Genomic DNA, 12,828 nt, shown 5'->3' with positions numbered 1-12,828 from the left:
AACTTGCTGTAAATTAGATGAATATTATACCTATTAAACTGTTAGGGAAACTGCAAAACACAAAGGTTACGTACCATCCCCAAGGACACACAGTGAGTCAGTCACAGAGCCAGAACTAATACTTTCGGTCCTTTTTAAAAATGCTTTTGCAGCAGTAATCTGTGCTCTTCATGGTTTTGTACCCAAACAGCCAAGTTTCAGAATCTACCCCATAATAATGCTTTGGTGACTCCACAGCTATTTCCAGAGCAAAAGACTGTGATGTCATAACCACAGGATTGTGATTTCACTCCTGCTAAAGGAGAAGCTGGGCTCTGCAGGGAAAGCATTTTTAGAAACACAAACACTCTGGCAACACAACAATGAGGGGAACAAAGGAAAAGACCAGCCATGTCCATTTCTTTTCCCAGCATTCTCTCTCCCCCAAATCTGCTGCTGTGCAAAATCCCCCCTGTAAAGGGAGCATAAAATGTAAGTGAGATGACAATGCAGGGTAATCCAACAGCTGTGGTAACGGTGAGTGACAGGCCGGGCATGCCGTGACAGCCGACAATCTGCACTGAGGACAGCAGCTCCAAGGTGGGCAAGAAGGATGCAAAAATAAAAACTATCCTGACAGTCTCCAAGTGCCAACTCCTTCCGCTGCCCTGCTAATCCCTGGCACTCGGCTCATTGCAAGCCATAGACATTCAGACAGCATCTATACACAACAACAGGCTAAGGAAGAAGCAGGGAGGTTACCCATTCCCCTCACCTAGCCAGGTCTCTGATTAGTGGCCATTCCGAACAATAGCCTTGTTTCCCTGGGCAGTGGCAGAGGGAGGGAAGGGGGCACCAGCCGCCAGCCTAGTGTAGCCACTCCAGAGCATCCTTGTCTACAAGTCAAAGGAACGGAGCTCTGCCTGAAGCCCATTCGATGGGCAGCTTCACGGCATGCCACGGGCTAGGGGATCAAAGAGGAGAAAGGGGCGACAGCAAAGCGCTGGCTGGTGCTGGGAACGTGCTGTGCCCGTGAGAAGTGGGGGGGGGGAGGCGGAAGAGAGGACCCCCCCACCACACACACACACACACACACACACACACAGAGAGGCCAGAGGCAGCAGCATGCATGGAACACAAAGGAGGCTCCGCAGCGCTCCGCCGTCCCCGGGCACCACACGGCCGGCCAGGCCCGCCTCCTTGCACCGATCACGGCATCTATTCTCTAGGGAGCCGGTCAACCATCGCCCCGCGGGGCGGAGCTCCCAGCTCGCCCCCAGCCCCTGCGACGCCCAGCCCCGCCACAGCGGGCTGCCCCCCTGCCCGCCTCTCACCGGCGCCCCGCGTGTCCCTTCCGCCGGGCCGCACCGCCAAGGCACCCTGGACGCGCCCCGCGCCGGCGCTCACCATCCCGCCGCCGGCGGCTCGCCTGGCCAGTGGGGCTGGGCTGGGAGGAGGAACGGGGCTGGGGGAGCCCGGCGCTATTTCTTATTCATGAGGCGTCCGTCCCCGCTCCAGCATTGGGCAGGAGGCGGAGGCCGGGCACGCCCCTGCTCGGCGGTGCCCCCAGGAGCCGCCTGCTGGCGGCCTCCGCTTCCCTCCCCCCGGGCGGCTGCAGCCCGCGCCGGTGCCTTGTCCCCGGCTCCCGCTGCAGGCTGCGCGGAGGGCGCAGCGTGGCCATGGCCTGGCTGAGCGGCCACGGAGGGGAAGCAGCGGGCGGCCGCCCCGGGGCGAGCGGCAGCACCAGCCGCCGGGGGAGGGGGCGACGACACCCCGCGGAGCCGGGTCACAACACGTGCGAACTCCCCGGCGGTTCCCGGGCTGAGCGTGGTGGGGAGTCGCTTCGGGGACGGGTTAGGGGGCAGGCTGCCCAGGGAGCGCCTGGGCCCTGCTGGACGGGGGTGCAGTTGTCACGTCGCCTGCACGGAGGGGTTGCTGGTGTAAGAGCGGGTGCGGGGTCAGGTCAGTGAGATCTCCTCCCCTGGCACGCTGGACAGCTGCTGGCAAAGTCTGAAGAAGGGAGCTTTTGGGAACCAGATGCGTGGATTGCCTCCTTGCACCCCAATCCTCTTATCCTTGGCGTGGTGCAGGCGCTTGGGGGTCACTGGCCGAGCCCTGTGCATTGGATAAAGAGGAAGTCTATTATTTTTTGTCAAGGTCCAAATTTCTTGGTCAAGGTATAGTGCAGGTTCAGACGCCAGAGAAAATAACAACGATAATAATAAGTAAATAAAAAGATTTCAGGGTCTGTTCAAAAGTGTCTGGCTGTCTAGATTTGGCCTACTGTCTGCCTATTGAGGACTCCTGAAGTAGGTTCCAGAATAGGAGGAGGAGCTTTCATGTCACAAGAGGGGAGCTGTGGGGAGGGAGCGGGGACTGTTAACCCCAGCCAGGGAAAGGAGGGGAAGTTGTGCTTCCTGCCAGTTTTCTCCCAGCCCTTATGTTAACCCCTGCTTCTACCTTTGTGACATCAATGGGCTTTAGATCAGAACGTTGCTAAAAAAATACCTTCAGTGTATAATTCACTGACAGTCTGTTTCTCTCAGTCACAGTGTCCTGTTTCTTTAAACTTTCATTGGCACTCAAGTCATTGTTAAAAGGAAAAGTATTTTTGAATGTACTGCAGGCAAGTTAATGTCACATAATAGTTTTGTGCCCTCAGCAATTGGCAATGGCGGTCAAAGTGATGGTGGTGGTTTGAGGCAGCAGCCAAAGAACTATCCTGAGGGGCTAAGGAAACACTTTTCATAAAGAGAACTACTCTTGTGTGCAAGCCTTGGAATATGATAGCTTTTGTTAGAATGAAACAGTGCAGTGAAATTGTGGGCAATGCAAATGAAAAGTAGTTTGCGTTACAGTGTAAATATTCTGGGCCCAAACCACAAAAAGTGAATCCAACATGAAATTGGTCTTGCCCAGAAGTAAACTACAATTTCAAAAATCTGTTCTCTTTAATATAGCAATGCTAGTCGTCATCTGTGCAGACACTACATTTTGAATTACTCCCATACATATTTCAATGGTAAACATCCGATTAGTCCTTTCCCGGTCATAAAATAGTCATCCCTCTGAGCCCACACATGGTATGTTTTCCAGTTTTGTCATATTCTTGTTTTTACACCTTCTTAATCCCAGTATACAAGACAACTGAGTCACTTCACCATTTTCCTCACAAAAATGTTCATGTGCTTAGCCAGGACCAGTTTTAAGCAGGACAGCTGATTGCTTGATGCCCCTTTGTAACTCCCAGAACTCTTGGAATGATTTTCCAACCCACTCCCATTTCAGGGACTAGAGGAGAAAATACCCAAGGCCCAGTTCTCATTTCTAGCCACAGAGCTAGAGGAAGAAGCCCAGTAGAACTTCCACTATTTGGGATTCCCCAAGTGGTAAGACTGTCCTACCTCATATTATATGAAACTAGCTCTGCTTCATTTGGATATCCCCAAAGGAACCTGTGCTCTGCTCAGAACCCCCCTAAGAGGTTGTCTTTCTTGATGTAAAAATGCAAAGAGAGACCAGGATCAAAACATTAATTTACCCTAATTTATAGTCATACAATCACATGACAAAAGACCAAGTCTTGGCCTTGTAGCCTATTGGTGCACTTTGCCCAGCCATGGGACTTCTGTTCAGTCTTGGAGTCACATACATTCAGCCATCGGGCACTGGGAGTGGTGAATAGACAGGCTATATTAGCCCAGTGAGATACTTTGAGAGGCTCAGTAGCCAATAATAGCAAATTTGTCAGGCTTTCATAGGGGTCCCAACCAGTCTTCCTTGGCATAGCGAGGATGATGACTCAGATTTGAGGCTCAGAGATGGGATGTGAAATACCCTACCAAAAGGTTTGCATTTTTTTTTTAAAGGTAGGTGGGAGCCCTGGGTGCTCAGCAGCTCCAAAAGTTGTGCCACTTTTATTTACATCTGTGGATTGAGGTATGTGACTTTTTAGGTACCCAGTTTTGAAATATTTGGGATAAGTTTTCAAGCTCTCTATGTGGGTTCAATGGTACCACTCCATTTAACATTAATAAGAGTCATACAGCTAAACCCCAAGACACCCCTAAGATGGTCAATTAAGATTAACTTGCTTTGGCATGATGTGTCATTTTCCTTTTAACATTGTATTATTAGTCTTTTGAAGCTTGGTATGTAGGACAGGGGTAAAATATCCAAATGCTACAGGAAATTGACAGATAGTTCATATTCAGCTGAGTTTGGTTTGCTTTTTTTCAGCATTTTATTCCTGGAAAAGTATAAATGTGTAATGTGTTTTGGCATTCACTGCATTGATTTTATGCCTTTTAATAGACATATGAAAGGGAACTAGTATCTTACAGAGCTTGGAGGGAGGACCTGGGAGTCAAGACTCCTGGGCTCTGTTCCCGGCTCTGCAACTGACATGTGTGACCTTGGGCAAGCCAGTTAAAGTGTAGTTCTGTTCTGGAAAGTGACTATGTAAAAATGGCACCTTCTTACTCAGCAGATCTGTTCTGAGTGTGTATTCCAAGTCATAGCTGCTGACTTTAGTGACAAAAATAGGTTTTTACTGCTTTCTTACTCCTTTGAGCATTGCAGAGCCAACCGAACTGAGACAGTGTGAGCTGGAGTCTATTTCTTCTTGTGGGACTAATTATTAAATTGCAGTCACCAGTGGAGTTGCACAGGCATAATGTAGCTTGGACACCCTTTTAATTATTGTTAGGGATGACGAAAGAAAGAATCCAAATAGATTCTCCTGACTGAGCTTGATATCAGGTTGAGTTTACAGGGCTGGCATTTAGACGAAACCCCCACATCTATTTACTTGTAAAATGAGCACATTTGAAATAGACTATGAACTCCATGATACACTTTTCAATGTGGACCCACACTTTAAACGCTCTCTTCCCATCTGTAAAATGGGGACAATAGAGAACCAATTTAAACTCCATGGTATTTAATAGTAATGACAGCTATTTAATGAGAAGAATAATTCCACTTAATGGGGATGCTTCCAGGTGATTTATTGCAAAGCAAAAATCCAAACTGAGTTGTGCTGAGATTTCTGTGCTGAATATCCCCAGTAACTAATCTGTCAGTCATTCAACACAGAAATAAAAGTTAACTATTTACATGTTGCCTTTACCCTCTGTGAGTTCTTGTTGGTATTTCCTTACTTACTTAAGATATCTGAGCTTATTACATCACAGATACCAGACGCCTCGTTGAACATATTATATGAGGTGTCAGATAATGGTGAATTTTTATTCAATAGAGCATTTTATTTCATTTTAACTATTTTAACTATTTTCAGAATTTTCTTTAAGTGACCTATTCTCTTTATTGGAACAGCTTTTTAATATGTGCATAGGCTGACAAGTGGAGTGTTGTTCCACTTTAAATAATTCTACTATATTATTGTGCTTATTTCATACACTAAAACTCACCATTAGCTACCACTGTAGGAAGCTATAGGTAAAGGCCCAGGTACTCTGCAGCAAGCCGACCCTACATTCTGCAGTACCTTCAGATAGATTAAAAAACTGACATTTCCAATTAATTAACTATGAAAACGAATAACGGTCTGTATAGTGGCCCCATTTTTTAATTGAATTCAGTTTATTTGAGGATCTTTCCTCACTGTCAGTTTTTACTAACTTGCAGATTTTGGTCTTGATAAGACAGAAGAACAGGAATGTGACACCTTATCTTTTACACTTCTTTCCCCCCAGCTTGACTATCTAAGGGTAGACAAATTTTCTAAAGGAATTGTGTCACAGCACCAGAAATACTAATTCATGAATAGTTCATAGACTTTATGATTCATAGAGTTAATTCTGAATCTACTTGAAAATTTAAGATTTTGTTTTTATTTTTGGCATTGTCACAAGCAATGTACTGTGCCTATAGTTGTTTGCAGAGGATTTATTTTGTATCTTATTTGCAAAGCATACCTGTGTATCTATTAAATAGCTTTTTAATTTTAAAATAACATACATTTGCTGTATTTTCTTTCAAGAGAGTTATTAGGTGTTCTGTCTCAGGGCATATGTATAGAAAACAGCTTCTATACAGACGGCAACCTCACAAGATGTAAACTCGGCAATCAGTTATTTCCAGAAAACTTTGAAATAACCACTCGGGGCCATTTAGGGATCTGGGGCAAAAATTGGGCATTGGTCCTGCTTTGAGCAGGGGGTTGGACTAGATGACCTCCTGAGGTCCCTTCCATCTCTGATATTCTGTGATTCCAAAGTACTCCTCTAAAGACATCCCATATTTCATCCACACACCAAAGGGAACTAGCTATGAGTAGTGCTATTTCCCTAGAGGATTCAAAGGCAGGGACAAACTGTTAACAAGGAATGGCCAATTCCTCCAAGCCTCATTGTGAAGCAGTACCAACATGTTTATCATGGGAAATTACTGTAGTCAAGAGCGGGCAAGTTGAGGTCAATGATCAAAGTTCAGGGAGCAGCATTCTTTGGAGGATTGGATAGAGCTTGATTTTTATTCTCCTCTAAATTCCTTTTAATATCTAATTTCATTGTCCTACCTTCTGAGACTGTGAATAATTATCTTCATTTATATTATCATCCTGAAGGTATTTATAGTCTGAATCTTATCGTTCAGCACTGCCATCTGTGTTTCTCAATCAGTTACATATCTGGAAAAACAGGACTACATTTCACATTTTAAGAGGAGCTTCTTTGATTAAACCAGCATGCTCTAGATAGAATTTGTTAGGAAACACTGACATACTTTTAAGCTATATTTGGCTTCTATTATCAATAATTCCTGTACCCATTGAAGACCATCCATTCATTATAAGCGCTCTTTTAGCTCTTGCTTACATTTCAGAATTCATTTTAACTGTGATTGATTAACTCTGTTTAAGAAAAGAATTCCAAGGGCAACCAGGATGGTAATGTGATCCGATATAAACTCTGATCTCTTCTAACCCCACAATCATATGTTAGGAGATCATTTTTTAAAAGACACCTAATATAGTCCAAGTATGGCTTGTGATTTGTTTCAAAAAGCACATTTAAGAAATTATTTTTCATTATTAATGGTCTGAATCAAGCCAAATAATCATAGATAAGAAAGGATTTTGGATGAAGCAGGTAATAAAGAATTCAGGTTAAGACATTACAGTATTTTAATTACATATTGGCTGAATAATTCCTTAGTCCATGATTTAGATTTCAAATTAATTATTTCAGCAGTTGTAAGGTCAAATATATCACCTCAAGTCTTTATAAGATCCCTATCACCGTGGTAGCTAGGAATGCTTTACACAAGTTAGGTTAAGACCAAACATCTTGAAACTAATAGGGAGCATATGATTCATAGATTCATAGAATATCAGGGTTGGAAGGGACCTCAGGAGGTCATCTATACTCCATAACCAGTCACGTTAGCCAACTGCCTTGAAATGACCAAAAATGGCATATAGCAGTGAATATATTAAGTCAGGGATTTTAGAACCTACTGTTGGTAGACAGCCTAGACAAAGAAAAGCATCTTGGCTCTAGTTCCCAACATGGTCAGGCATTGGCTCAGATGTATTTAGAGATGGATCAAATCCAGAGTTGAGGGCTTGATACAACCAGCATGGACATTCAGCCATTTTTCAGGCTCTGATGTTCAAACCAGCACACAGGTTTCCATCAGCCATAAAAACCTCTCCCAGCCACTTACCTGAATACATTTTTTCTCTCCTTTTTACAAAGAAATAACAAACGTACAAGAAAAATGTCCCTAAACTGTAAACCGATAGGCAGGGATAGTCAATAGGCGGACTGTAGGCCAAATCCGTACTGCCAGATGCTTTTGAACGGACCCCAAAATCTTTTCATTGACTTATTGTTATCATTGTTATTATATTTATTATTTTCTCTGGAGTCTGGACCTTGACTATACCTTGACAAAGAAATTTTGACCTTGACAAAAAATAATTGACTACCCCTGCCTTAAGGTTATATTTAAGTGTAGAATCAGGAAACTGAGATCTAAGCTTCTCAGCAATTGCAGAGTTAAATCAAAACAACCTTAACTCTGTCCCCATGCATACACATTCTAATAGCAATTTTCACCACATGACTGCACTCCACTCAGTGATGCAACCATTCTGTACAGCACAACATTGCATGATAGAAAGGATTTCCATTTTTTTCTATACTGTTTCTTGAGTAAAACAACAAGGAGTCCGGTGACACCTTAAAGACTAATAGATTTATTTGGGCATAAGCTTTCATGGGTAAAAAAACAAAAGCTTACACCCAAATAAATCTGTTAGTTTTTAAGGTGCCACCGGACTCCTCATTGTTTTTCTGGATACAGACTAACACTGCTACCCCTCTGATACTTGCTTCTTCAGTGAGACTGATGACATGTATTGTTTTTCATTTAAATTGTACCATTTCTATAAACTTTCTGGTGAGCTTTGTCCAATCCATCAACCTCTCATCATTCAAATACCTCCCTAAGACTCTGTTCTTTCATGATACCCACAAGTAGCAAGTCAACAGTAGATTAAAAAAAAAAGCAGCAAACTGTAGTCATTCTGTTCTCTGGGCTGCTTGTTGGATCCTGTCTAATCTGTATGAGCCTTGTTTAGATTGTAAATTATTTGGGGCTATAGCAATATCTGACTTGTGTCTTGTACAGTGCCAAGCACATTGTCAATGCTTAAACAAATAATACAAGCATTACTGTATATACATAGTATGATAAAAGGCCCCACTTTAATTCATATTAAAGCCCAAAAGCTTCACATTAACACAGCGTTAAGGTTGCCCAGTGGTGCCGGATGCCTTTCCAGAATGCGGTGAGTGGCTATAATTAAACCTCTGAAAAGCAGGAAGTACAAAGTTAAGGTACATGCCAGATGCATCCATAACTCTGCTACCTGGACCTGGCAATAGCCTCTGGGAATGGTTCAGTAAGGGGGGGAACCATAAGAGGTAGACATGAGGAAGTTCTAAGACAGTTTGCCATGATTTGTGTTCCAGCATTTATCTACATGCACTCCAGCTGCATTCATTGTGTTAGATGTAGGTTAGGTCCAGCACAGCTCTCCCCATCTACTATCTCTGACTCCTTAGCAATGATTCTCCCAATGGCAGAATAACTGGCTGCATGTTTGTCCCTCCACTGCCTTCGCAACTCCTCCTCTCCTGTTTCTCTGTCTGTACAGCACAGCCCACTTCTTCCTCCCCAGTCTTTCTTCCCACAGAGACAGGTGTCAGCATGGGACACCTCCAGCTCCACAGGTTGAGGAGCTAAGAAGAGGATGCTGGAAGAGAACAGGGACATTGGACTCAATGAGGTCATTTTTGAAGGGCTGGACAAAAGGGGGCATGATAAGGGCTTTTGGGGGGCACAGAGATGAAGCCCTCCCAACATCCCCACTACACAGCTATCACTTTCCTTTCCACCCCACAACTCAATGAACTGTTCCATCACACCCCACATTTTCCCTTGCTACTCCGACCTCCCATGTTCCCTTTGACTGCTCAGACACCTCCACAGTGCTCCAACGCTGCTTCAACTCCTCCAACATTCCTTCCATTACACCCACCCGTGCTCAGACCACCCCCATATCCTCTGCTGCTACCTCCCTGCTGCTTCAAGTACCTCCTCCCCCCCTCACCTCACATATCCATAAATACACTGCTCCAAACCCCCTTCCCCTCAGATCCACACCTCTGGTAAATCTGGAGGGGCAATGAGGAGGAGGAGGTGATGGTGCTGGGAGGAGTGCATGTACCAGCTGGATGCAGGACAGGGCAGGAGCATGGAGATGCAGAGCTCCTACCTCATATCTGGACCTACTGTGTGAGGAAGGGGCTCTACACATTCATCTGCAGCACAAACAGGCGCAGAGAGGCGTGAAGTGGCTCATTTATTTCAGCTGAATGTGGCCACTCCATGGAGACAAAAACAGCCTGAAAGAATAACCCTGGGAGGTGTGAAGTGCACCATTCATCTCAGTAGGCGTTCTCATCCGCCACTCCCTCAGGCAATTAGTATCCCGGCTCATGCATGGAGGGGCTTAGACACCCAAGAAAGAGGAAGGGCCCTCCAGATCCTGGGTCACACTCAGGGTTGGCAAGGACCCCCAAAATGGGCAGAATTCCCCAGTTCCCAGCATACACATAGGGGGCTGGGAGAAGGGCTCAGACTGGCCTCTCCTGTGCTCCCCCGCTACTCATTCCATGCCCCCTGTAATCACCTCAGACAGGCTCCAACCCCCCTGAATCTCTGTTCTCTCCCCTACCACCCATCCCCAGTTACGCTCCCTCCCTCTCTCCCTTAGCCACAGACCCAAACCCCTTACCCAGTATTCCCCTCCCATCTTTCTACCCTCTCAATCACTACACCACTCCAACACCCCTCACATTCCGCCTCACTGCTCCAATTCCCCATATGCCCTCGCTCTGCACCAGAAAAGTTATAAACATCTGAAAATGTTAAGAATAGCTCATGTTGGGAGGCTATGTTGACCAAATAACCCAGAGACTTGCTTTTCTTTGATCACACTCAATGCCATAATTCAGGAAATATGACGACATTATCCTGTCTGTCATCTTCCCTCTAATTTCTTCGACAAAACTTCTGAAGTAAAATCAGAATCTGAATGTGGATTTTAAAACACTTTAAAATATCACCCAAACCATACATTTTGGTATCAGGGCAAAACTTACAAAAGGAACCCTGAAAAATGCAAGGAATATGCACATATGGTGACCAGATAGCAAGTGTAAAAAACTGGATGCTTTTTTGGGGTGGAGGGGAAAGTGGGAGGATATAGTTCTATATATAAGACAAATCCCTTAATATCAGGATGATCCCAATAATATTGGAATGTCTGGTCACCCAATGAGCACAAGACACATTCTCTGAAAATTGCCATGAATTCACAGTGCATGGGTGCAGCTCAGGTTCAGTGGTCACTGGATGTCACCTTGCACCATCCAGTGAATGTAACAAAAGCCTGCCTGGAAACCCTCTTCTTCAGTAGAGCCCTAATCTTGTTTCATATGGATCCTTCAGTCTCTTTGGCTTGGCCACTGGGCATGAGCCAACCTCTAGATCCAAACTCCAAAAGATTAGTAACTTTTTCAATATTGCTTCCCTAAATAGCCAGTGAATGCCATGCACTAGCTGAGATAAATGTCAAGTGACTGAGATCATTTGAGGAATGATCAGAGCCATAGCTTGAGCCCCAGGCATTCACAAAAAACCTTAGAAGAACTAAGTTGAGTCTGAACAATGCTGTTTTTACGGCGGCTGTATATCAGGAAACTCTTGCTGAAATGACTTCAGATATGGACCATTAATATTACCCAGCACCCCCATAAGTAAGGCTACGATTTAGTCACGGAGGTCACGGAACTTCTAGAATCCGTGACTTCAGCCGGGGGTTGTCGGGAGCTGCAGGGTACCCCGGGTGCCTCTGGCGGCCCCAGAGCTCCAAGCCACTGCAGGTGGCGGGGTACCCCACAGCTGCCACTAGTGGTGGGGGAACCCCCGAACTCTGCAGGCAGTGGGGGAACCCCCAAGTCCCTGCTGGCAGAGGGCACCCGAGCCCCTGGCTGCTGGCGGGAGAAACCCCCAGCTCCTGGCTGCTTTGTGGTGGGGGAAGCCCCGAGCCCCCAGGCAGCAGGGGAACCCACAAGCTCCCGGCTGCCACTGCCAGTGGGGAATCGTGAAGCTCCTGGCCATGGTGGGGGAACCCCTGCAGCTCCCAGTGACAGCAGCTGTGGGGGAACCCCAAGATCCTGGTGACTGCAGGCGGCAGGGGAACCCCCGAGCTCTCGGCCACCACTGACGGGGGTACCCCAGAGCTCCCAGCCCCCATGAGCAGTGGGGGACCCCCAAAGCTACAGGTGGCAGGGGTACCATGCAGTCCCCAGCTGCCACAGGCGGTTCCTAGCCCCTGCACAGCTGCCTCTTTTCAGGCAGTGTGGGGACCTGCAGTTCCCCATTTTGTCATGGATATTTTTAGTAAAAGTCACGGACGGGTCACCGCTTCTGTGAATTTTTCCTTTTTGCCAGTGACCCCTCTGTGACTTTTACTAAAAATATCCATGACAAAACCTTAGCCTTACCCATAAGGCATAGCAAATTTCAAGACAATGTACTTAAGCCTGCAGATTTTAGAGCCCTTAGAATAGTCCACCTTTAAAAAGAATGTGATGGTCAACCTTACTATAGCAGAGTTGGCATTCTCCTATAATGTGAGGGAGAACAAATTAAGACTGCTGAGGGAAATTTAACTCTGAATTTCCTTTTATGCAGTTAAAATCTCAACCTTAATTTTGAATTCAAGTCTTTTGTTATACTGCACCCACACACACACAGTTTTGTTTACCCTGTTAGATAAGGTTTCAATAGTTCATGATTTTGCCAGGGTCTGACATAGCACAGTCTTTTTGCAAACTCTGGAAGGCTTTTGGTGGTGGCTGTGTGACAAAGCATCCTATCCGGAGGAAGGTCTGGCCAACGGAACGCAAGAAACTCTGATACGAAATCAAATCAAGTCAAATCTCAAGAACTATTTTTGTGAAGCTATCTAAAAAAGAGCACTTGTACAAATGACCTCCCTACCACTCATGCTCTTCTACTGCCAACTCCCAGAATACTTCACCTCCCAACCTCAGCCCATCAAAACCAGGAAACAGTCCTGCTGGATGCAGGTGAGGGCAGGGTGGCCTGTCCCACTTCTGCTGTCAGAGTATCTCGGAGTCCCTGTCTTCCCTTACCAATCTGCTTGTTGTTTTTGAGAGGAAGTGGAAGAAGAATGGTTCTTTGGCCTGATGAGGTATTTTGTTTCTCTTCTGTCTGAGGGGAATG

The 12,828-nt window shown here is 45.6% G+C and overlaps 1 protein-coding gene across 4 annotated transcripts in view; it reads right to left on the bottom strand.

The window, feature by feature from the left end:
- Window positions 1–1,441, bottom strand: part of ARMH4 (armadillo like helical domain containing 4) — a 109,151-nt gene extending 107,710 nt beyond the window's left edge. For 3 of the 4 annotated variants that reach the window (XM_084632454.1, XM_084632456.1, XM_084632457.1), the window contains exon 1: window positions 1,387–1,420. In XM_084632454.1, the coding sequence (XP_084488580.1) occupies window positions 1,387–1,389 (3 nt within the window). In that variant the 5' untranslated portion in view covers window positions 1,390–1,420. Of the gene's footprint in view, window positions 1–1,313 lie in introns of all 4 variants that reach the window. The other variant, XM_084632455.1, reaches the window with a different exon arrangement.
- Between the last annotated feature and the right edge of the window lie 11,387 nt (window positions 1,442–12,828).

The sequence above is a fragment of the Lepidochelys olivacea genome (genome assembly GCF_965140295.1).
Source record: "Lepidochelys olivacea isolate rLepOli2 genome assembly, chromosome: 6".
Classification (NCBI taxonomy): domain Eukaryota; kingdom Metazoa; phylum Chordata; order Testudines; family Cheloniidae; genus Lepidochelys; species Lepidochelys olivacea.
The sequence above is the reverse complement of the archived record's forward strand: the minus strand, read 5'-3'. Positions and strand labels throughout refer to the sequence as shown.